Source organism: Alexandromys fortis, unplaced genomic scaffold (genome assembly GCF_014885135.2).
Source record: "Alexandromys fortis isolate MF-2015 unplaced genomic scaffold, M_Fortis_MF-2015_v1.1 scaffold_282, whole genome shotgun sequence".
NCBI classification, from domain to species: Eukaryota; Metazoa; Chordata; class Mammalia; order Rodentia; family Cricetidae; genus Alexandromys; species Alexandromys fortis.
In genome coordinates this window covers 767127-791578 of record NW_026068199.1, presented here as the reverse complement: position 1 = coordinate 791578, position 24452 = coordinate 767127, and the positions used below count along the sequence as shown (strand labels likewise).

Sequence of the window (24452 nt, the reverse complement as noted above, 5' to 3'; positions counted from 1 at the left end):
TAAGAAGCTGACTCCAGAAAATGCAAAGAGCTGGGAATGTAGCTGAACTGGGGGAATACTTGCAGAACATTCACAAGGTCCTGGGCTCCATCCTCAGCATCATATAAACTAGGTGTGGTAAATTGTGCTAGTAATCCCTGCATTTGGGAGGTGTAACCTGGAGGATCATAAGTTAAAGGCATTGTCAGCTATATAGTGAGACCAAGGCCAGCCTGTGTTGAACATGGTTTTTAAATAAGGGAGAGAGAGATTTGCTTCTGGGGCTCAGATGGAATTAGAAGGTGGGGAGGCTGAGTCAGGGACCTGGGAGCAGATCTGCGAGGGCAGTTCAGGAAGAGATGCTAGGGAATGGGGAGAGGAATATAAATTCAGTGGCACTAGGAGCAGGGATGGGGGAGAGGGCTAGTGAAGGGAGGGTGAGAGACTAGGCATAATGAGAGGTGAGGTGAAAGAGACAAATGTGGAGGACATAACTGTTCTGAGGCATGATGGGATCTGTAGTCCAAAGGTCAAGCCTAGAGCAAAAGGGGGGTAGGGAGTGGGCAGGAAAAAGTGAAATAAGGGTGGGTGGAGGAATGGAGGGCAGAAGAGATCAAGACCGATGACAAAGACAAGGTGATCCTGAGGGGAGGGGAGAAACGGGAATGACTGGTAAAAGTTTGGCAATCAAAGATAAGAAGTTGCAAAGACACAAAACAGGAACAGAAAACCGAAACCTCACAGTGGCAAGACAGGTAAGAAGTTCATGAGGCATGAGGAATGGGCAGTTCCTTGTCTTTTAAGAAATTGATTTTATTTGAACTGGGTAACACTATATAGGCCAGACTGGCCTGGAACCCACAGACGCCTGCCTCTACCTCCTGAGTACTGGGGTTAAAGGTGTGGTACCATACGCTGCATAGCTTTTATTTTAATATTAGAGAAATATTGGACTGGAGAGGTGGATCCGTGGTTAAGAACACTTACAGCAAAGCTACAGAGAAACTCTGTCTCAAAAACCAAAAAGAAAAAAAGGTGCTTACAGCTCTATCAGAGGAACCGAGTTCAGACCCCAGCACCCATATCAAGTGAAGATAACTCAAGACTCGGGGAATCTAACACCTTCTGATTTCCATGGCTATACCTCCTCATACAAGTGTGTGCACAGTCTCTCCTCTCCCCTCCCCTCTCTCTCATGCACATGGGACATGTGCACAAATACACATAAAATTAGAAAAAGAGAAATACTAAGTATGCTAGCCCTGGTGGTACAGACCACAGGAAACTGAGGAAGGAGGATCACCTGCTTAACTTACTGAGTTCAAGACTGGCTTGGTGAGATTGTTTCCAAACAAATAGGAAAGAGAGGGCTGATGATATAGTTCAGTGGTTAAGCCCCTGCCTGGAATCCCCCAGTGAGGAGTTGGAGATGTGACTCACTGATAGAGCCTACCATATGTGAGGAGTTAGAGTCAATCCCTGGAAGGGGGGCAGCAATCTGTTTTATATTATCTGAAGAGACCTTACATCATGGTAGACAGGCAGCAGAGAGAATGGTTTGGGCCTAGATAGCTTCTCAAGGCCGACCAAGTAACTTCCTTCAGTTCATCCCACCCTCTACTTTCGGATAAAGCCACCATATGAACTGATGAAGGGGTTAACCCATTGATTGAGCCTTCAGGATCCAATCACTTCCCCACAGTCTAACAATCTGTAATGGAATTCTTAATTCCCCTTGTGGGATAATTCACATTCAAACTGTACAAATGATAAGTAGACAAGGCTCTGCTGTTTTGGGATCTCTCCAAGTGACCTCTCTAAAATTCATAAATGAAGGTGGAGCAGGAGGCTGGGGATGTGGCTCAGATGGTAGCAAACACGTTTAGAATTCACAGGTGCTGAGTTCAAACCCCAACACTGCATAAACTGCACGGTGGTCCATGCACAGTGTAAATCCAGCAGTTGGAAGATGGAGGCAGGAGAATCAGAAGTTCAAGGTCATTTCTGGACACGTGAGGAATTTGAAGCTAACTTGGGATGCATGGAGATGCTTTATAAAAAAGAAAAAAGGAAGAAAAGCCAGCGCTGGGTGTGCTGGTGCACACTTACAAACCCCAGCCCTCCAGAAGTTGAAGTAGCCATTGTGAACTGCACATTGAGACTCTCTCAATCGACTACAAAAGCTACAGAGGATACGGTAACCGGTAACCGTATGACAGGGCAGAGCCATTCAAGATAAATTGTTTGAGATGATGAGTGTGAACAAGGATGAGCAACTTGCACACAAATTCCAAAGCATTGGGAACAAAAGACTGATGAGTCCTTGTAGCCCTGGACCAAAAAAAAAAAAATCCATATTCTGTTCCAGCTTTGATGGGAAACACCTGGAGAGCTTTAAGCACAGGCATGCCGGGGCCATAGTTTCGTTTAAACAAAACAATAACAGAATCCTGTCACTGGGCTGGGAATAATTTCACAGTCGAAAAGAGGACTAGGTGGGGGTAGTGCATGCCTGGAGGTGGAAATGAGAAGATCAGGAGTTCAGGGCTGTCCTTGGCTTCAGGAGATTCTCTCTGTCTTCCAAACAAAACCGGAGGGGCTGGGAATATAGCTCAGTCAACAGGGTAACATCCCAGTATGCAGCAGACTTTCGTCGTCGTATAAATGGCATGATGGCTCAGCCCTGTAAACCTAGTGTTTGGGAGATAGAGGCAGGGGCATCAAGAGCTCAAGACCAGCTTGAGCTGCATGGGAGCCTGTATCTGAAACAACAAAAAAGTCAATAGGGGAAGTAAGCATTAGGGGCATGGAATATTACAGATTCTGTCTACAGGGGTGGTGAACTAGGTCTGGGGGCGGGGGCCGTCAAGCAACTAAGGTTAAAAGAAGAAAGGAATCTGAATTGAAGTTGAGCCGTTGTACACTGGACAGATTTTAGGTGGGAGCAATCTTTTGGACGTGCCCAGTTGGTGATGCCTCTGGAAATCCAAGTCAGGGTATCAGGTAGCCAGTTGGTTATGAGAGTGGTGAAGAGGTCAGGGCTGGAAATACAAGTCTTAGTAACGTCAGCATCCAGGAGACATTTAATGCCAGAGAATGGGATAACTGTGAGGGGTAATTAGATAGAGTTATGACTCCGCTCTAGAAACTTGGGAACATCCAAGGCATCTCTGAGAGAGAGAGAGAGAGAGAGAGAGAGAGAGAGAGAGAGAGAGAGAGAGAGAGAGAGAGAGAGAGAGAGGGGNNNAGAGAGAGAGAGAGAGAGAGAGAGAGAGAGAGAGAGAGAGAGAGAGAGAGAGAGAGAGAGATCTGGGAAAAAGCAGAAAGGCAGACCCTCACAGAGGGCAAAGTTAGTGATGGTGGGGTATGGGGCTCAGTGGTAGAGCACCTGCCTAGAATCCCCCAGTGAGGGGCTGGGGCATGGCTCAGTGGTAGAGCCCCTGCCTAGAATACCACAGTGAGGGGATGGGAGTGTGGTTCAGGGCTAGAATGCTTGTCCTAGGATCAGTCCCTACCACGCAAGATGGAAGGGAAAGAAGGGTGGAAAGTACATAATGTTTTATGAAGCAAGAAGTCAGCCATCTGTGCCCAGTGCTGCTGAGAGCTGGAAAAAGATATGGAAGACTAGAAGGTTTGTGACAGGGACAGTGGTGACGAGCTCAATAAGAGGTGACTTTTGTCTGATTTCAGAGATAAAAGCCTCGATCCAGCATTAAAGGGGATGGGGGCGTGGGGGAAGAAGAGGAAAACAAAATCCAAGCAATTATTTTGGTATGCAAACCATACAGAGCTGGGTGTAGTGGTTCACACCAATAATCCCAGCACTAAAGAGGCTGAGGCAGGGGAATGATGCAGTTCAAAGCCTGCCTGAGCTTCTGATGGAGACATTTTCTTAGAACAATAATGAAATATTTTAAAGAGGGCCGGTGGGATGGCATAGCAGGGGCACACTTGCTGGCAAGTCTGACCACCTGAGATTAATCCTTGCGCTGGACCCACAAGCTAGAAGGAAAGAACTGACCCCTGCAAGTTGCTCTCTGCTCTCCCCTAACATTCATACCCCTATACCACCCCAAAATAAATGTAGTAATCTTTTAAAATTTAAAAATAGAGAAGGAGGCCAGGTGGCGGCAGAGCACACCTTTAATCCCAGCACTCAGAAGCAAAGGCAGGCGGATCTTTGTGAGTTGGAGGTCAGCTTGGTCTACAGAGTGAGCTCCAGGACAGCGAAACAGTGAAACCCTGTCTTGAAAAACACAAACAAACAAACAAACAAACAAAAAATGGGGGGGGGGAGTAAAATGTACAGACAAAAAGGCAGAAAATACACCCCAAATTTCTAGAGCTGTTACAGCAGATGGGCCGGAGAAAGATGGGGAAACCCATGGCCCAGGAGTAGTTGGGGGTGGAGACCAGTTCAGTAGCAGGCAGGGAAGAAAGGCTTGGGGGAACTTCCCGAATGAGGCTGTGTTGTCTGCTTTCCAGCGCCTGCTGCTGACATTGTGGGGCTGGGAGGCCATCCAGCCCTGAGAGATCCAGTGAAGTCGCCTTCATTCATTCAGAAATGAAAATGCACTCAGCACTCAGGAATGTCTTCTGGGGACTTGCGGATGCCAGGCCCTGTCATTTAAGAGCTGTGTCCACCTTGTCATGGTATGGGAGCTAGGCCAGGTAGAACAGAGACAGGTGTTCTGGTGGACACTGAAGAGGAGCGGGTCACATCTTTCCTCATCTGGACAGGCAGCTGTGCATATGCCATCTCATTGCACCAGGCCATTCATTCACCCATACTTCATCCATTCATACCACCCATTGAAGTGTCTCGGACTTCCTGTGTATCTGACCTTGAGATGGATACCTGAGAGGACCGTGACAGGCTGGGCCAGTCTAAGGCGACAGTCAGACGCACAATCACCTCCAATGATACAGTCCAGAGCAGGGCCATCAGAGGTGGCACGGGTGTTCCAGGGACCTGGTGACGGCACCTGGGAAAGGAAGGAGTTGGTAAAAGGTGGGTCCCGCCTGGGTGGTCCACAGAAGGGCTGAGAGGGAGTGAGGGGTGAAGAAGACATGCCATGCAACATGGCTGTCCCCGTCTAGGTGTCTGCCCCTGAGGGAGCTGAACTGCATGGAAGGTCCCCCAGGGGCACTCAGTCTAATAAATCCATGAGGATAGCTGCTCTGCTTCATGCGTCCCAACCTCCCCATTCCCTGAGCTCTGCCTTTTCTTCCTTCTGGGGGACTGAGGCCTCAACACTGCAACTGATCTATATCCATCGATACCCAGGATTCTGGCCACCATGACCTCTTCCAGACCTTCAGCAAATTCAGTCAACTCCGCTAGAGATACAGGCCCTAGCCCTTCTTCCTCAGACCCTGGAGTCCCCCTCTCCACTCTTGTCACCCTCCCATTCCCCAGTCCAGACTCAAGGGTCAGGCCTCAGCCCTCCTCCCTCTGACCCAGGACTCCTGACCCCAGCCTCTTCCCTCTGACCCAGGACTCCTGACCCCAGCCTCTTCCCTCTGACCCAGGACTCCTGACCCCATCCTCTTCCCTCAGACCCAGGACTCCTGGCCCCAACTTCTTCCCTTAGATCCAGGAGTCCGGGTCCACTCTCCTTTCTCAGGCCCTCCTCCCTCAAACTCAAGAGTCCAGGCTTCAGTCCAACTCCTTCAGACGCAGGAGTTTGAACCAAGCCCTCCCCCTTCAAACCTAGAAACCCATACTCAAGCCCTTCTCCCTCAGACTCAGGGGTTCACCCCACCCCCACCTTCAATCCTCCTCCCTAGCCTCTGGCTCTTAGAACCCTGCAATTCCGCTAGCGAGTTTCCAGCCCAGCCTGCTCAGGACAGAAACACAAGTTCTCAGTCCTTCACTGGCTCTTTGCCTCCAGATTTTGGAGTTTGGACTTTGCAGCCCCGCCTCCGGACCCATGGGGAAACAAAATTCCCTAGGTTCTGCTAGTTGAAGACCCGGCCCCCAGCCCCTCCTTCCTCGAGGCCTCTTCTCCCCCGCCCCTTGTCCCCTTAAAATACCCGGGATCCCTATGGCAACAGGCACCCGCGACAGGTGCGGGTGTTATTTACGGGTCGAGCCCGAAATAGCCGGTGGGGTGAGGGGGTGGGCGGATGGGGCGAGGCCGGGAGCGAGCACAGCGGGTCCTGAGGGCCGAGCGGGCGGAGGCGAGCAAAACCGGACGCTTCGGAGGCATCGCGGAGCTGGGGCCGGCGCAGCGCGGAGGCAGGAGAGCGCGAGGGGCCCGTACCCGGGAGACCCGGGTGGGAAGACCGAGAGGGACGCGGGACCCCGAGCTGAGACTGGAGCGAACCCGGCCGGGCCGGCCCTGGGAGCCAGGGGGAGGGGGAGCCGAGTGACTAGACGGACTCACTGTGTCCCTTCCCAGGTCCTGTGCTTCCAGGGTACTTGGCTCTGGTTTTCTGAGCCACAGTGTGGACCACAGTGCCTTGATCTGAGCCCTGTCGGGACCCCAGGTCTTTCTCCTGGGCCCTTAAAGAGTTCCCAAGACTCTTTTTCTGGACACCACATAGATTCTCAGCCACTGTTGAGACCTGGGCTCTTTTCTGTGTAGTTCCTGACTACACATCCCCTTTCCCCAGAATTCCAGAAGAGTTTACCAGGATCTGTTGTGAATAGTGGAGGATACTCCTTACCTCTCTGAGACTTGGAGAGGTTTCTATTCTTCCCTGGGGAACCACAACTCTACCTCTTGTATAATCTAAAGGTGGTGTGATTCCTCCCTTTACAAACTCCGAGCCCGAAGAATTCTAGACTATCTCAAACACACGAAACACCTCAACTTCTCTCTCTGAGAAAATTCTGAGGCTTACTGGAGACCCCATCAGCAGCCTGCAGAGACTGGGCAGGTCTTCCCCCTGAAGCTCCCCAGGGTAGGTGAACCTCAGAGGAGCCTGTCTTTTCCTCTAGGCCTCTCCTGTGCCAAATTCATGTGCACAAGCCCGGGTGGTGTCTGTTTAAACCCACCAGGTATGCTTAGGCCAAGAATATAGTTTATTTGCTTGTTTGCTTTCGCTTATTTTTCCTCTCCGGAGAGGCAGAGGCTTCCTCTTGCATTCGGGGTTCAGCTTTTGCTTATTCCCAATCTAGTTGACACTGAGCACCCCACTTCCTTGAAAAGCCCAGGCCCTGCTTCCTGCTCCTCAGGGCCCCTTGCACAGGTCTGTCTGACTCCTTGAAGCTCACCTGAGCTCTGCCCGCTCCCATCATCATGATGATGTGGTCTAACTTCTTCATGCAAGAGGAGGACCGCCGTCGAGCAGCTGTGGGACGGCGTCGTGCCCAGGGACAGCAGAATCTTGGCTTGACTCCGGAACTCGAGGGCAAGATCAAGCTAGTGTTGCTGTTGGCTGCCGTGGGTGCTACCCTGGCTGTGCTGTCGGTGGGCACCGAGTTCTGGGTGGAATTTAATACATACAAGACCAACGGCAGCACCGTCTGTGAGGCTGCCCATATGGGGCTGTGGAAGGTGTGCATCAAGCGACTGTGGCAGGCGGACGTGCCCGCGAGCAGGGAGACCTGTGGCCCGGCTGAGCTGCCAGGAGGTGAGAGGCTGTGTCCTGAGCCTGTGTCCCACAGTCAGGGAGAAAGAAGCTTATGTCTGGGAAAACTTTGTTCCAGGAGAAAAAAAAAGTCTTATCCCTGAGAGTTTGTGACTAGATCAACCTGTGCTCACAAAAACTGGAGAGAAAGGGGGTGTGGGGAGAGAAGTGCAGACCTAGCCCATGTCCCCAAGCAACATATCCCCCAAAGTAATTTGTTCCTTTTATAAAAAAATTTTAATTTATTTTTTTAAAAAAACATTCTTTTCTCATTTTACATACCAATCCCAGTTCCCACTCCCCCCCCCTTCTGCTCTCTCCATCCACCTCCCTCTCCACCCCACTCCCCATTCACTCCTCAGAGAGGGTAAGGCTTCCTATGGAGTTAACAAAGTCTAGTAGAGCTTTGAGGCAGGACCAAGCCCCTCCCAGCTATATCTAGACTCCTGGTCCCACTGCCAGCGTCCCCATATTCAGAGGGCCTAGTTTGGTTCTATGCTGGACCCCCCCCCCCAGTCAGTCTGGAGTCAGTGAGCTCGCATTAGCTCAGGTAAGCTGAAACAACTTGTTTCTTAAAGTTTGTCTTCTAGCTATATGGCCTGTGCCCCAGACCAGCCTGTACCCCTAGAGACAGCCTGTGCCTTCAGACCCAGCTGGTACCCTCAGAACAGCCTGTAACCACCCCCGCCAACCGTATCCCCTAGAACTGCCTGCATTCCCCATCAGACAGCCATGCACCCACAGACAGCCTGTGCCCTTAACTAGAAGCCTGGAGACATCCCACATTCCCACTCTGTGAGGCTCTGTGGAGACAGACCACCCTACGCCCACCCGGAAGTCATAAAATCTGTGCCGATTCTCTGTTTGTGGATACAATCAAACGAAATTCTTGCCCGGTACCTCTTACAATTCTGGGTGCACATTGTCTCTCTTGAGAAATGTTTATACCAGCCTCTCTCACCTCTGTGTCGTCAGAACGTACATTCCCACCCTTCTCCCTTGCTCCGTAGGCACCCACACCCTTCGTTTCCCCACATGGTTGTTCCTTTGCTTTCAGCTGTGCCAGAGGTCTATCCTGTACCTCTCACTTTCTGACAGAACACGCTATGCCCTTTTCTTAGACAAGTGGGACATTCTATACCACCCCGGGAACTGGATGGTGTTTATTTTACCTCTTTTAACTCAAGGACAGTATTTGATGCCCATTAAAACCACGTTGGATGTCACTTGTCTGATGAGATCTCTGCGGTGCTGCTCTCCAGTGTGTACCTGATAGTCTCAGGACCCCTGATGGAATACCCTTTCACCCCTTCTGGGCTCTGGTTGGATTTCCTTTCATTCTCAACCGCTACTTTTCCAGATGTGGTATGGAACCCGAAATACAATGTTCTAAGCCTTTGAAGTGGGAAGTCACTGTTTGTGGCTTGAACTACCTCTCTGTCCTGATCAGCTATTTTAATTCTTGTGCTTCTCACTGCTTGGGACCTCAGTCAAGATGATCCCAAATGGGATAATGAAAAAGAATATGGGATGCTAGCTGGGCCTGGTGGTGCAATTCTGTAGTCATAGGTACTCAGGAGGAATGAGAGCTCGAGGGCAGCCTGGGATACCAATGGAGTTGAAAGTCAGCCTGAGCAACTTCGTGAGATCCTCTCTAAAAAAGCAAAAAGAGGACTGGAGGCATGTCTCAGTGGTAGAACACTTGCCTAGAGTCCCCCAGTGAGGGGCTGGGTGTGTGGCTCAGAGATAGAACACCTGCTTAGAATCTCCCATGAAGGAGCTGGGAGTGTGACTTAGTGGTAGAGCACCTGCCTAGAGTCTCCCAGAGAGGAACTGGAGCATAGCTCACTGATGAGTTTCACCATGCTCGTTCTAGAGGGGAGAAAAATAAGGAGCAAGAACACTTAGTGTCCAGTCTGTGCCTCAGGCTAGTTCTATGTGGTTTGACTTTTAGATGTCTCGGTTCCTAAGAGCTGTTTTGTTGCTGTAACTAGAACTTAAGGTCTCAGAGACCCTCATTCTTTGGGAGAGAAGATTGCCCGCTGCCACTTCACCGTGTATGATGAGGTCCTTCACACCTCTTGCTGTTTCCTCTGCTTGTCAGAAAGGACTTCACCGCTGAGCATGGCAACACACGCCAGTACTGAGTAGGCAGAAGCAGCAAGACCAGGAATTCAAAGCCAGCTTGGCTACATAGTGAGTTGTAGGTCAGCCTAGGCTACATAACACCTTGTGCCAAAAACAAAACAAAACAAAACAAGAGGACTTCACCTTTCTTACAAGGCCATTCCCAAAATACCATAATTCTGTTCATCAGAGGACCTCTCTTAGATTCCACTGTCTCAAAGAAATAACTTCATTTGAAAATTAAAAGAAAGCCATTGCACGTCCCTTGGCTATCCTATCAGAGAGTGACTCACTCTGTTGCTTCCTAAGTGAGTTTACTCTGTCCTCTGTGGGACGTGGAAACAAAGTCCTGTTATCAGCAGCCAAATGGAATGCCAGATACCACACCCAGTCTCAGAAGGAACTCTACTGTCTCATGGGTCTAGAATGTATCCTCTGCCAGTGTCCATAAAGAGCATCTTCCTTGCCTGGAGACTGCAACCCGACTTCCCCAAGCTGATATCTGGTGTGCCCGCTACTCTCACTTGATGTGGATTTATCCCCTTGTCCCTTCATCTCTCCCCCTTCAATTGGTAAAGTTTCATTTCCACTTCTCCAAATTGTCTGACTCCCCTTTCAACATTCTCAACCCCTTGTGATTCTGCACACTCCCTTCTGTTCTGTGCGTCAGTTTCCTCGTATGTAGAATAAGAGTAGGTTGAAGTGTAGGATGCATTCTGGGAACCCGGGGTGTGATTTAATTGGTGTACTTTTTGCCTAGCATGCACAAAGCCCTGAGTTTGATCCCCAGCATCACATAAATCAGGCATGGTGCCATATGCCTGTAGTCCTAGCATTTGGGAGGTGGAGGCAGCAGGGTCAGAAGTTCAAAGCCATCTTTTGCTTCGCAGCAGGTTTAAGGTCAACTTAGGGTACATGAAACCCCGTCTTAGCATGTTAGAACATGCTGTTTTTAACTTTAAGCTTTCTCATATTTAAATTAACAACAGTATTGAGTGAATTTTACATATGTTTACATAAAATGCTTACACAAAAATTATTGTCTGCCTTCAGAAGGTTCTCATGCTATGTCTTAAATTTTTTTTTCTTTTTAGAGGCAAAGTCTCACATGGGCCAGTCTGACACCATATCTGCATATTTTAAAATTTATTTCCCACGCTGTACATGGTGGTACATACCTTTAGTCCCAGCACTCGGGAAGCAGAGGCTGGAGGATCTTTCTGTCTATATAGCAAATTCCAGGATAGCCAGGGTTACACAGGGAGACCTGTCACCAAAAAAATCTTTCTTAATTCAATTCTCTAATATGTTTGGCATTGCAGCCATACACACATGTTTTGACTTGGAAAAAAATGTAGAATTTGAGTTTATATATATGTGTGTTTTGGTTTGAAAAAATTGTATTATTTGGCTTTGTATTGTTTTTAATGTCATTTTTCTTACTCAACACTGCTTTCCAAATCTCTCTCAGTTGCTTTATTTTTTTTTTTAGTTCATCATGATTCTGTTATAAAGCTGTCCACGAGAGCATCTATCTCAACTATCTGTCGCCTGAGAGATGGACACTAGATTATTTCCTACTCCATTTTAGTAAGCGATGCCACAGAGAACAATCGTATCTATATTCCCATATGTGGTATTTTCCTTCTTGGAATATCCAGAAGTGAAATTATTGTGTTACAGGGCAAAGACATATAAACACGCGTCACTTAGTAGCAGAGATGTATTCTGAGAAACTCATGTTTTAGCTGATTCATGTTGGAGAACACCAAAGCATGTACTCGTGTAGATTAGGGTGGCTTCTATGTGACAAAATCATGACTTAGTTTACTTTTACTTTTAACTTGTGTGTGTATGTGGGGGGCAATGTGTACCTGTGTGTGAAGGCTCAGAAAGGTCCACCGAGCCCAGAAAAGGGCATTGGATCTCCAGTGCTGGAGTTGCTGTTTTAAGCTGCCTGATGAAGTTACCAGGACCCTCGCTCGGGTCCTCAGCAGGGATGGGATATGTTCTTGACCACTGAGCCATCTCTCTAGCTGCGAGGTGACGTACTCATTGTCCCTTAGTCACACACCTGGCCTATTACTGACTGAACGGTTATTGCCTGCTGTACACCCGCACTTCATGCTTTAATATGTCAGAGTCCTTCACGTACAGACTAGTGCCGGTTTACCCTCCCAGCTGCTTCCCCTTCTCCCCCCAGTGCTTCACACTGCCCTTTCAATATTTGCCCAACTAATTGATCTGAAGTGCTCCCTCCCTGCTGGTTCAAGTCGCATTTCTCTGCCTCCCGCTGCAGCAGTCTCTCTTCATGTACTTGTGAACGCTCTAGATTTGCCCGCCTGTGAATCACTATTCATATCCTTTGCCTGTGTTTCAATGGGGTAACTTCTCTTCCCCCTTGCTAATCGGCAGGAGCTCTTTGTGTATGCAGCATAGGAGAGAGGCCTCTTTCCCGAGTCCCTTAACCTCCTGGTACCTGCATCTTGCTGTCCTTTGTTGAATGAAATGAAAGCTCGCTTCCAATCCACTTGCTCCTCAGACTCACATGAAGGAGCTGGGAGGAGAGATTGTCAACTCATTTAAAGAGGAAAAGAATCTGAGAGTCCAGAGAGGTGAATGGCTCACTGTGCCAAAGGCTTAGACCATAGGTCTTGGGGTTAAAAACGCATTCCCCAGACATCAGGGATGTGGAAAGTGATGTTTGCATCTCGGTGTTGCTGTCCATCTCGGTACATTTGTTTATCTAATCTGCTCCCCCAACCGTGTGTGTGTGTGTGTGTGTGTGTGTGTGTGTGTCACACACACACACACACACACAGAGTCAGCTCTCTCCTTCTACCGTGTGGATTCCAAGAATCGAACTCAGGTCCTCAGGCTTTTTAGCACAAGCACCTTCATATGCTGCACAGTCTTGCCAGTCTGATTTTGCTCCGCTGTGTGTCAGTCATACTAATATTCTATTTTTAGCTCCCTGTAAGTGTCTGGGTAGTGTCCAGCCTTGAGCTTACACAGAACTTCATGTCATCGCCTCCTCTTTTTCTTTTCTGAACCCCACAGAAGCAAACTGCACCTACTTCAAATTCTTCACCACAGGGGAGAATGCACGCATCTTCCAGCGAACCACCAAGAAAGGTGAGGACATCTCACATTGCGACAAGGGAGGGGTGAGGGTAGCCTGACAGCTCTGAAGGAGCTAGTGACAGCGTGGTGCTCGGGATGGGCTCAGATCTGGTACTGTCCCATATTTGGAGGGTGATTGTGAGTTAAAAGTGGGGACAATAGTCAGGCAGTGGTGGCACACACCTTTAATTCCAGCACTCGGGAGGCAGAGGCAGGCGGATCTCTGTGAATTGATTGGAGGCCAGCCTGGTCTACAGAGAGAGTTCCAGGACAGCCAGTACTGTTACACTGAGAAACCATGTCTCAAAAAAAAAAAAAAAAAAAGAGTGGGGGCAGTGATCACCAGACCTTGTGTCCAACATTGTGACACTGACTCAGCCTGTACCCTGTGGGGCTGGGACAAATTATACTTCCTTTCTGTATTGAACATTATAAGCATTTTAAGTTAAGCTCAACACTCACAGTTTGTTAGCACTAACTCTAGTTCTTACGATAACCCTACAGTTTGGAACTTTAGCTTCATAGCTTCATCACCCAAGTGAGAAAACAAATCAGAAATGGTCGAGAGTATTACTATCCATTTCCACAAAAGGGCAGGGATACAATCCCAATCCTCCCCCAAAATCTGAATCTACAGAATCGTATGTGGAAAAATGAAAATGTTTAACTTGTTCTTTGGTCCATATAATGGTTTCGAGCCCCATGGGAGTGCCAAGTGCTCAGAAGGTGGCTGGTGTAATGGGGACATGAATTTTTAATTTTAACTTCAGTGAATTTAAAATGGAATGTGTCTCTGATAGCTACCACTATACCAAACAATCAGACTCTGAGAACTTTGTCCTTTCTACCCTAAATCCAGCTTCTTGGACATTGCTCCAATGCCCCAGTGTCTTCATAGAGGAACTGGGATCATTTCATGTCTCTCGCTGTTAGTTAGTTAGTTAGTTTGTTTTTTAATGAGAATTTAATGCAGCTAAACTCTTATGAGACCTGGTGCATACAAGGGTCCCTTACCTTCTCCATTCATTTCTTGTGTGACCTGAGTCAAATCTCTGTGCACCTCTGAGATGGTAAAATCACCTAGTGCACTGGTCTGGACCACCTCCTATGGTGCCGAACAGTACACCGAGCACTTCCTGTGACTTCTGATCCTGATTTTCCAGAGCTGAAGACTGAGGGCAGTGTTGGTCTTTACCAGAATTTTCCAGCTGGGGGGTAGTTGGGAAAAATTACAACTTGGGTGATTACAAGATAATGAATCATCTTTACCACTGTCTCCTACACCCTGCTTCCTTCACTTCATTATCTGTTGACCCAGTGATGACCAAAGGACAAGTTGCAGATGGTCATTCCAGTATCCCTGACCTGGACTTGTCCCCCTTTTGCTCTAATACCTGAGCCAAGTAACTGACTGACCTATCCGAGTCTCCCTTCCTTCAACGGTGTAAATAACACCCTCTCAGGAGGACTTTGAAGTCCTCCGTCCTTCTTGTGGAGGAGTGCTGTCCATGCCCCTGTTCCGATGTTCTCTGCCTCTTCCTTGCCGCCCCCCCCCCCCTTGCAGAAGTAAACCTGGCAGCTGCCGTGATAGCTGTACTGAGCCTGACAGCCATGGCCTTGGGCTGCCTCTGTGTCATCATGGTGCTCAGCAAAGGTGCAGAGTTCCTGCTCCGCTTGGGAGCCGTCTGCTTTGGCCTCTCAGGTGAGAGCTGAGTGTGTGGAGGCTAAGGACATTGCATGCTAGGAAGTGAGGTCTCTACATGCTGCTGCATGCTGGGAGGTGGAAACTGTATCGAGTTGCATGCTGGAGATGGAAACTGTATCCAATTGCATGCTAAAGGTGGATCTCTAAGCGCTGTTGCTCTGGGTGTTTGGATCTCTACCAACTGTTATATGCTGGAAGTTAGCATCTACACTCACATTTGAATGCTGAGTGCTCCGCACAATGTTGCATGCTGGGAAGTAGAATCTCCAAGTCCAGCTGCATGTTGGGAGTAAAGAGAAACCCAAGAGCTCTATTATACTCAAAGATGGAAGAATTTCAAGGACTCTTACTGGCAAGGTTTATTTATATTTAAATGCGGTTTTACATTTGGAGCTGGGAGGGCCAAGAATCTCCGTACACTGAGAATGAGCTCTCCACTCGCTGTTTCATGCTGGGAGCAGAGGAGGTGTCTCTCCAAAGGCTCAAAGATGGAAGAATTCCAAATTCTGTTGTCGGCAGAGGAGTGGAATGTCTCTAAATAATATTATTTTGGGTTTGGACATGGGCTCTCCATTGACTGATACCAAAGGGAGGGGTAAATCTTCAGGCACTATTGCTTGCCAGGAGTTGGAGTGAGTTTATGTAAAATATAAAATCCAGGAACTTTCTAAATCCTGTTGTTGCATGACAATTGAATGCTCTCCAACCACTCTTTTAGATTTGGCTTGGAATCTCCAACACTGTTGTGTAATTGTGTAATTGGAGGAAGAGGCAGGTCTGTGAGCAGTATTGCATGCTGGGTGGTGAAAAAGCTCAGGAGCTGAGTAGGTCCAAAGATGAGAGAGTCTCAAGCTATTAAGAAGGTTTCCAAAACAGTCTTTAAGTTTTGGACTTTGAGTCTGCATGGACTGTATTGTATTCTTTTTTTAAAAGATTTATTTATTTAATGTGTATGAGTGCTCTGTCTTTATGAATACCAGAAGAGGCAACCAGATTCCATTACAGTTATAGTTATGAACCACCATGTGGCTAATGGGAATTGAATTCAGATCCTTTGGAAGAGCAGCTGGTGCTCTTAACCACTAAGCCATCTCTCCAGCCTCATGTGCTATATTCTTTTCTTTTTTTCTCCATTCCTGGTGGCATTGCAATACCAGGTCGATGAGTGGAGTGGATGGAGTAAGCTCCTATTCCAACTCCTAACTCCAAAAATCCATTTAATATAGAGGACACATTAGATATTAATTGGATAAGGACAGATACTACACATTATTTTGGCCAAAACACCTAGAAGCGACGTGTGTTATATTTTTGTAGGGGAAGATTCAGAAAAAAAAAAGGCCACATCTTGTAAAATGTATACCTCAGTAATAACAAAGACTTCAGTTTGGTTGACATCTACCTCAGAGCTTTACATTGAGTGGACTAGCTAAAGGTTGCTATGGTTTATTTATTTACTTAAAAAATTTTTAGTGCCTTATTTAGCTTTGCTTTATGTGAGGGTGTCAGATCCCCTGGAACTAGAGTTACAGACAGTTGTGAGTTGCTGTGTGGGTGCTGGGAATTGAACCCAGGTCCCCCAGAAGAGCAGCCAGTGCTCTTAACTGCTGAACCATCTTTCCAATCCCTATTTTTTTTACTTATTTAATTATCTATTTATTTAATATGTATGAAAGCTTGACTTCATGCATGTCTGCTCACCATATGTGTGCTTGGTGCCTGAGGAGTCCAGGGAATGGAACTGGATCCCCTGGAACTGGAGTTACAGATGATAGTGAGCTGCCATGTGAGTGTGGGAACCCAACCTGGGTCCTTTGCATGAGCAGCCAATGCTCTTAATCATCAAGCCATCTCTCCAGCCCCAAAGGCGATTAGTCTTCATTTTGTTGATAAGAGCACCGAAGTTCAGAAAAGTCAAGTGACCTCTCATAGACTCACAGCCCCTAATGGCAGGGGTGGGACTTTTCTCTTTTAAATTTGCTCACAGTTTTACATTCATGCATACACAGACGCATAGATATGATGTGCGACACCTTGTTCGCACCCCCACCCGTGCATTCCCTCTTGTCCCTCTCCTGCCGACCCCCTTCTTTACGAGTTCTCTTTCAACCTTCATGGCTTTGGTTTTTGGTGCCCCACTGCATTTAATTAGGGTTGCCTGCATGGGTAGAAGGTCATTTGCTTCACCAATGTCAACTTACCCGTGGCTACAGCACCACTGAGGAATGTATCTCCATTTCCATAACTGATTGTTGATGGACCAGTCTTGCACAGGTAGTCACCCAGAGGCAAGGTTTGATGCTAAGCTTTCTTGGCCTCTTTCACATCATGCAAATGATGAGCTGGTGATAGAGATGGTGGTGATGACAGTAAAAGTGATGATAGTAATGGTGATTACGGTGGGGTTAGGGTAGGGATAGAGATCATGGTGGCAATAGGTTGTGGTGATGATGGTGATGATCGTGGTTGTGACTCTAGAGATGGTGGTGGTAGATATTAGTGTTTATGTGGTGGTTGTGACAATGCTGGTGTCATTGCATTATTAGTGATAATGGTAATAATGATGGTGGTAGTGATAGATGTTGTCCTAGTTAACCTTTCTTCCTTCCTTCCTTCCTTCCTTCCTTCCTTCCTTCCTTCCTTCCTTCCTTCCTTCCTTCCTCCTGAATGCTGGGATTTAAGGCATGTGCCACCATCTCCTGGTTTCTACAGCTGTGATAAGCACCATCATCAAAAGCAACTTGGTTAGAAAAAAAGGTTTATTTCATCTTATGGTTCCAAGTAATAGTTCATCACTAAGGAAAGTCAGAGCAGGAGCCAAAGCAGGGCAGGAGACAGGAACTGAAGCAGAGGTCATGGAAGAATACTGTTTACTGTTTACTGGCTTGCTTCTTTTGGCTTACTCAGCCTTCTTTTTTATATCACTCAGGAATACTGATTTCCATAGCAGCTACATTTTAAACTCACCTCAACAGTGAACATTCTTGCCAGCATTTGTTTTCATGTATCAATTACTAGCCTGGAATTTATTATGTAGCCCAGCCTTGACTTTGTGGTAATCCTGAGTACTAGGAATAGGCACACACAATCATTCCTGACTCTCCCTACTTTAAATATTTTGAGGTGCTGGAGAGATGGCTCTTTGGTTAAGAGCAATTGGTGTTCTTCCACAGGATCCAAGTTTGGTTTCCTGCATTTATGTTAGGCAGATCATAGCTGCATGTAACTCCAAATCCAGAGGATCTGCTGCTCTCTTCTGTTCTCTGTGGATATTGCACTCACATAGTACACACACAAGCACACACACACACACACACACACATACACAGAGGCATGCACACCTGCACACACACGCAGACACGCAAAAATACACCTTTAATTTTTTTCTCCTTACCACATATCACTCTGAAATCCTCTTTTTTCCTCCTATATTTGTTTCTGAAGGTGCAATATAGCAGCCCCTAGCCAGTAGTATCTAATTTGTGTTTTTTTTTTTATTGACAAGAATGCCTAAGGATTGGAGAAAAATCCTATAAAAAGAGCTAGCTAGGTTTGTGGTAAATACCTATAAGCCTAACACTCAGGAGACTAAGGCAAGAGAATTGTGAGTTAGAGAACAGCCTGAGTTACATAGCAAGATTCTGTCTCAAACTTAGAAGCAAACAATTCCTTTAAAAAATGATAATTATTTCAACTGGAGTGATGGATCAGTTGTTAAGAATACGGGAAGCTTTTCCAGAGGACCCAGGTTCAATTCCTCACAACCATCAATAACTCCAGTCCCAGATGATCTGATACGTCTGGGGGCATTTTGTGCACACAGCGCTCAGACAAAAATGCAGGTAAAACACCCATCCACAGAAAAGTGTTTGCCAGGTGTGATGGCACATGCCTTTAATTCCAGAACTTGGGAGGCAGAAGCAGGAGGATTCTGTGAGGTCCAAGCCAACCTGGTCTACAAAGTAAGCCCTGGACAGCTAGAACTACATAGAGAGAGCCTGTCTCAACCTCTGCCTCCTAACCCAAATAAAAGTGATTAAGCCAGGCATAGTGGAAAATGCTGTAATCCCACTATTTAAACAGATGAAGTGGGAGCTGGAGGTGTAACTGTGGACGAGCACTTGCCTAGCAAGTACAAGGCCCAGGATTTAATCCCTAATGCCTCAAAAATAAGGTGGAAAGTAATTGAGAAAGACACATTGCATTGACCTCTGGCCTTCACATATACACACATGGGTAGGCACACATGCGCGCGCGCGCACACACACACACACACACACACACACACACACACACACAGAGGTCTCCATGTTAAGCACAGATGTAAAGCTTGCTTCCTGTCCCCCATTGGTGGAATGAGTATGACCATTGAATGACCGAAGGAAAACATAAGAGGGTCCTTATTTGATAAAGGAATGAAGGAGGGGTGACAGTCTCAAACCTGAACTGGAGTCCCAGAGCTAAGAATTTTACTCTCTACTTTTCATTCATTCATTCATTCATTCATTCATTCACTTATTCCTTATTGTTGTTTTGCCTACATGTTTGTCTATGTAAGGATGTCAGATCTTGGAGCTACAGACAGTTGTGAACTACCATGTGGGTGCTGGGAATTGAACTCGGATCCTCTGGAAGACCAGTCAGTGGTCTTCACCACTGAGCCATCTCTCCAGCCCAAATCTCTCTCTGTTTCTCCCCCCACAGGCCTGCTGCTCTTGGTCAGCTTGGAGGTGTTCCGGCATTCCGTTAGAGCCCTGCTTCAAGGAGCCAGCCCTGACACTCCCCCGGCTCCACGCCTGACCTATGAGTATTCCTGGTCCCTGGGGTGCAGTGTGGGTGCTGGCCTGATTCTGCTGCTGGGGGGAGCCTGTTTCTTGCTGCTCTCCCTGCCTTCCTGGCCGTGGCGGTCACTGTGCCCCAAGCGGGGGGACCCAACCACCTAGAGCCCTAGAGCCCTGGCCTGCTTTCTGCAGGCATCTGCCAAGCCTGCCTCAGCTTCCATCTTTCTCCTCAAGACTTTCCATCTCTCTTCTAGAGAGACTGTTCTTCCCACTCTGGGGGTCCATTTTACAAAACATCTTGGCCCCTCATTTTCTCTCTGTAAATAACACTTTTGGGGGTGCAGGAGAGATGGCTCAGTAGGTAAAGTACTTGCTGAGCAAGTCATGAGGACTTGGGTTTGGGCTTCCAGAACACACTTTAAATACCAAATCAGTGGTACATGTCTGTAATCCCCGGGGTTGGGAATAGAGACTGGGGGAATCATGGCACTTAGTGGCCAGAGAGCGTGGCCAATGAATTAGGTCCACGTTCAGTGAGAGACCCTGTCTCAAAAAATAAGTTGGAAGCCACGGAGGAAGATGCCTCATGCTGAACTCTGACCCCCTCCCAATGCACATGTGCACGCACGCATGCACATGTGTGCACGTGTATACACACACACACACACACACACTTTCTTGGTAGCTGAATTTGGGTTGCTTGGGGGAGGATGAGAAGAAGCTATGTGCAAATGCGGGCTTCCTGGAGAACCTTCCAGGGACCTGTTGGGGAGATGGCTATAAGCTGGTGGGAGGGCAGGGGTCCCAGAAGGATGGGGGGGGCTTCCTTGTCTGAGTCTGTGTTGATTCATTTGAGGGAGAGATGTCCTCCGCCGGCCTGGTGGGGCAGAGAAGAGCCCAGGCCTGACTTTACTGTGATCTGATTTGGGATTAAAGGTTTGAAGATGTGACAACTTTGGTTTGGAGCCTGTCTGTGTGGAGCTCATGCATTCTAGGGTGGGGCAAGGAACCCCTGTCCTCTTCATTCATTGGCCACATGAGACTGTCTGTCCTGGAGTCACCAGTTCACATGCCTACACGTGCAGACGAGAACTTGGAGAAGGAAACAGTTCAGAATGCAGACATGGCTACAGTTTGAATCTTGTCCTTCCCCAAAGTACACGTGCTAGGAACACTCAGTACACCTTTGTTTGGTTATAGTTTCATGTGTGTGCGCGGGTGTGTGCATGCGTGTATATTCACTGTGCAAAATGTTGGTTTTCATATTTATTAATTTTTGTTTTATGTGTGAGTATTTTGCCTGTGTGTGCTTGGTGACATTGGAGGTCAAAAGAGGGAATCAGAACTCCTGGAAATGGAGGTACAGATGGTCGTGAACCACCATGGGAGTGGGAGTCAAACCTGTGTCCTCTGCAAGAGCAACAAGTTCTTTTAACAGCTGAGACATCTCTTCAATCCCTCCTATGACATTCTGCACAAATACATTTGATCACATCATCATCTGCCCCACCCCCACTCTCCTACCTATTCCCAAGTAGCCCCCCTCCTATCTTATATTATTTTTTTTTAATTTGAGGTGTAGTCTCACTATGTAGGCCAGGCTGGCCTCAAATTCTCAATATTCCTGCCTCTGTCTCCTGATTACTAGGGTGTCAGGCAGGCACTACTGTGTCCACCCCTGATGAAGTGTTTGTTGTTTGTTTGCTCCAAGGCAGGATCTTGCTTTGAACTCCTGGCTTGTCTAAAACTCACTGTGTAGTCAAGGCTGGCTGCAGACTTGCAGTGATTCTCCTGCCTCAGTGCCAGGGTCATAGGTGTGGTTCTGGAGAGCAGGTCCTTACAGACATAATCACAGCAAAGCAAGGTCTCGAGGGTTGGCTCTAATTCAACCCAACTTGTGAAAAGGGGAGATGGGGACACAGAGACGGAAATTCACAGAGGGAAGGCAGCATGGAGGACCCAGGAAGAAGACAGCCATCTGTACCCTGAAGAGGAAGCCCCTTGGTGGATCCCTGCCTCAAGTCTCAGAAGGAAGGAAGCAGGATGCTCAACCTATATTTTATACTTAAAGCATCCAGAACCATAAGGCGACAGGTTTGTTGTCCAAGCACCTGGCAATGATTTGTGACTACATCCCCAGCAGGGGAATCCAGACTTTGGCACCCAAGAATGTGGGTACTTCTAGGATAGAAACTGAGAAAGATGGGGAGGAGGGGCCAACAAGACTGCTCTTGCTGGAAGATGAAGGCACTTGCTGCCAAGGCTGAGGACCTGAGTTCAGTCCCCAGGACCCACGTGGTGGAAGGAGAGGACCAGCTTCAGAAAGTTGTCCTCTCACTTCCACACGTGCGTCATGACATGCGCACATGGGCACACAGATATGCCCTCTGACCTCCACATGTGTACCATGACATGCGCGTGCACACACACACACACACACACACACAAAATGTGCAAGCAGAGGCCGAGGAAGTGGCTCGGTAAAGCCTTTGTCATGCAAGTATGAGGATCAGAATCTGTGTGCACACCTTGCTATGGCAGCCCAGGTCTGTAATCCCAGCACTGGGGAGGCAGTCAGAAGGCTTCCAGGTCTTGCTCTTCAGGTAGTCTAGCCTCCTCATGAAGCACACATGAGGGGTGCTGCCTCCAAAACTATCTGGCCTGCACACAAGCACGCACACATGGCCCCCCACAAGTGCATGCACATACTATATGCAGGCGTCTTTGAGCAATGGTGGGTAGAGTTTGGGCAGTATGAGATTCATGAATGACAACTGCATCTTGTTGGGGATGTAAAGAGACATGGAGACATGTAGACATAAGAATTTTTTCTTTCCTTGTTTTTTTTTTAATAAAAGTATCTGTTGTTCTCTAACAATTCAATATACATGAGCATTGCATCTCAGTCAGGTCTAGCTCCAATTGTCTCCTCCTGTTCCCACAAGGCACCCCAACACAAAAACATGCACTTTCATATCCCCCACCCCCTGTCTCTCTCGTAACCTACCAAGTCCAGTTCGAGTGCTTCCTGCTGGAACATTGAGTGATCTTTCTGCCTTGATCTTGTGCAGGTGACTGCGGCTGCTGTGGTTTACAAGTGCAGGTCCAGAGCATAGCGTTTGCTCCCCTCCGTCCTCCAGCCCTTAAACCTCTCTGCTCACTCCCTCTTCCAAACGTCCTCCAAGTTGCCAGGAAACGAGGACCTTGTGTCAGATCTGGAGTCTCTCAGCAAGAAGAGCGCCTTCATCTCTTTCTCCCTGCTCACATACCACTGTGTGCTGGGCACTGGTCCAAGGGTTTTATTATGTGGCGCAAGCCTGGTACACTGCTATTGATGTCTCAATAGAAACACAACCCATCAGAGAACTTAAGTGTGGCCTGTCTTAAGGCTATACAGCTGCTACGCGAAGGGAGAATGGCAACTCAGGCCTTTCGCAGCACACGCCTACACTACAAAGCATAGAATTATAAGAGAAGCCAGAATAAGTTCAAAACTCAGGCATACTGATTGTGGTGATACGCACCTTTAATCTCAGCACTCAGGAGGCAGAGGCAGGCAGATCTTTGTGAGTTCCGGGGCAGCCAGGGCTATTTATGACTCTACCTCCCAAGTGCTGGGATTAAAGGCGTGCACCACCACCACCCGCCTATAAAGGTTTATTTTTTATGTATGCAGTGTTCTGTCTGCAGGCCAGAAGAGGACACCAAATCTCATTACAGATGGTTGTGAGCCACCATGTGGTTGCTGGGAATTGAACTTGGGACCTTTGGAAGAGCAGTCAGTGTTCTTAACTGCTGAACCATCTCTCCAGCCCATAAAAGGAGGCCAGATGTAGTGATGCATACTTTAATCTCAGCACTTGGGAGGCAGAGGCAAGTGGATCTCTGCGTTTGACACCAGCTTGGTTTACATAATTCTAGACAAGCCAAGGTTATACATAATGAGATCTTATCTCAAAAGCAACCAAAGATTAAAAACCAACCACCCAAACAAAAGCCTTAAAAAGAAGAGAAAGTACAAGTCCAGGCCGGGCAGTGGTGACGCACTCCTTTAATTCCAGCACTTGGGAGGCAGAGGCAGGCGGATCTCTGTGAGTTTGAAGCCAGCTTAGTCTACAAGAGCTAGTTCCAGGATAGGCTTTAAAGCCACAGAGAAACCCTGTCTCAAAAAAACAAAAACAAACAGACAAACAAAAGTACAAGTCTGTTTTAAGGTGTAGCTCCTCCACATTGCTGAAGGAACCTGCCTTCCATGCGCCTTCATTTCACCATCTTGAGGAAAGCTCACGGGCTCAGCACAGCACTGGCTTCCTCCAGCCATTCCAAGGAGTAAATGCGGTAATAATCCCTGCAAAGCTGCTTGGAGGCCTCCTGGCACCAGATCATAGCTGCATCTGTCTTTGCAGTTATTATTGTTTACCAAGCTGCACTTCGCGGCTGGCATGCAGGAGGCAGTGAAGACCGACCCCTGAGGAGCTGACAGTCTGCCCATGGAAACAGATATTAATCCCATCATCATGCTAATGGCCGTGTAATTATAAGCTGAGATAAGTGCTAAGAAAGATCACCAACCACTTCTCTTTATCTTTGATTTTGTGCCTCGCCAGCACAGGCAATCCCAGAGTGCTGTGTAACCATGGGGCTCTGGGTTAGGGAAATGGTTCTGCCTGATGGAATCTCCACCTAGAGTGAATGTCTGAGCCAGAGATGACATCCAGTGTCTTTTAACCTTCTACCTTATTTCCTGTAAGACAAGGTCTGCCGCTAGTCTGCAAGCTTACTGTTTCAGCTAGACTGCTTGGCCAGCAAGCTCCCAAAATTTGCCTGCCTCTCTCTGCTCCCCAGCACTAGGGTGAGCACCCTGAACAGACACCGCCCACTTGAGCATGTGACTCAGGCAGGCCTTGCCCTTCTCTGCCTTTCCCTCTGTCTGGCTAAAAACCACTAGATTACATTCCTGTAATCTAGTCCCAAGGTCCATTCCCTTGTTTGGCCACTTCCTCCTCCTGAGCCTGATTACTGAGGCCCAGCTATCTTTGTGTTGAAATCTAGCAATCAAAAGCTCCTTTAGCTCACCCAATTAACATGCCCAATTAAAGTTAGACACCTCATCCTAACATGGGGGTTCCCTTGTAGCTTTATAAACTGCTATTTTCCTA

The 24452-nt window shown here is 47.7% G+C and overlaps 1 protein-coding gene and 1 pseudogene across 2 annotated transcripts; one reads left to right on the top strand and one right to left on the bottom strand.

The window, feature by feature from the left end:
• The first annotated feature begins 7222 nt into the window (after window positions 1–7222).
• Cacng6 (calcium voltage-gated channel auxiliary subunit gamma 6) lies at window positions 7223–20181 on the top strand. 2 transcript variants are annotated; one of them, XM_050129854.1, is made up of 4 exons: window positions 7223–7560; window positions 12745–12819; window positions 14372–14509; window positions 19217–20181. In XM_050129854.1, the coding sequence occupies exons 1-4, from the start codon at window positions 7227–7229 to the stop codon at window positions 19453–19455; spliced, it is 786 nt and encodes a 261-aa protein (XP_049985811.1). In that variant the 5' UTR covers window positions 7223–7226; the 3' UTR covers window positions 19456–20181. The 2 variants fall into 2 exon arrangements, with proteins under 2 accessions (XP_049985811.1, XP_049985812.1); XM_050129855.1 differs by lacking the exon at window positions 14372–14509.
• LOC126493101 (uncharacterized) lies at window positions 15633–15810 on the bottom strand (annotated as a pseudogene).
• Window positions 20182–24452: the final 4271 nt, after the last annotated feature.

Excerpts from the sequence above, each read along its gene's own strand:
- Cacng6 (XM_050129854.1), top strand. The coding sequence starts at position 7,227 with ATGATGATGTGGTCTAACTTCTTCATGCAAGAGGAGGACCGCCGTCGA. Across the intron at positions 7,561-12,744 it reads CCCGGCTGAGCTGCCAGGAG|AAGCAAACTGCACCTACTTC; the intron begins GTGAGAGGCTGT and ends TGAACCCCACAG. Across the intron at positions 12,820-14,371 it reads CCAGCGAACCACCAAGAAAG|AAGTAAACCTGGCAGCTGCC; the intron begins GTGAGGACATCT and ends CCCCCCTTGCAG.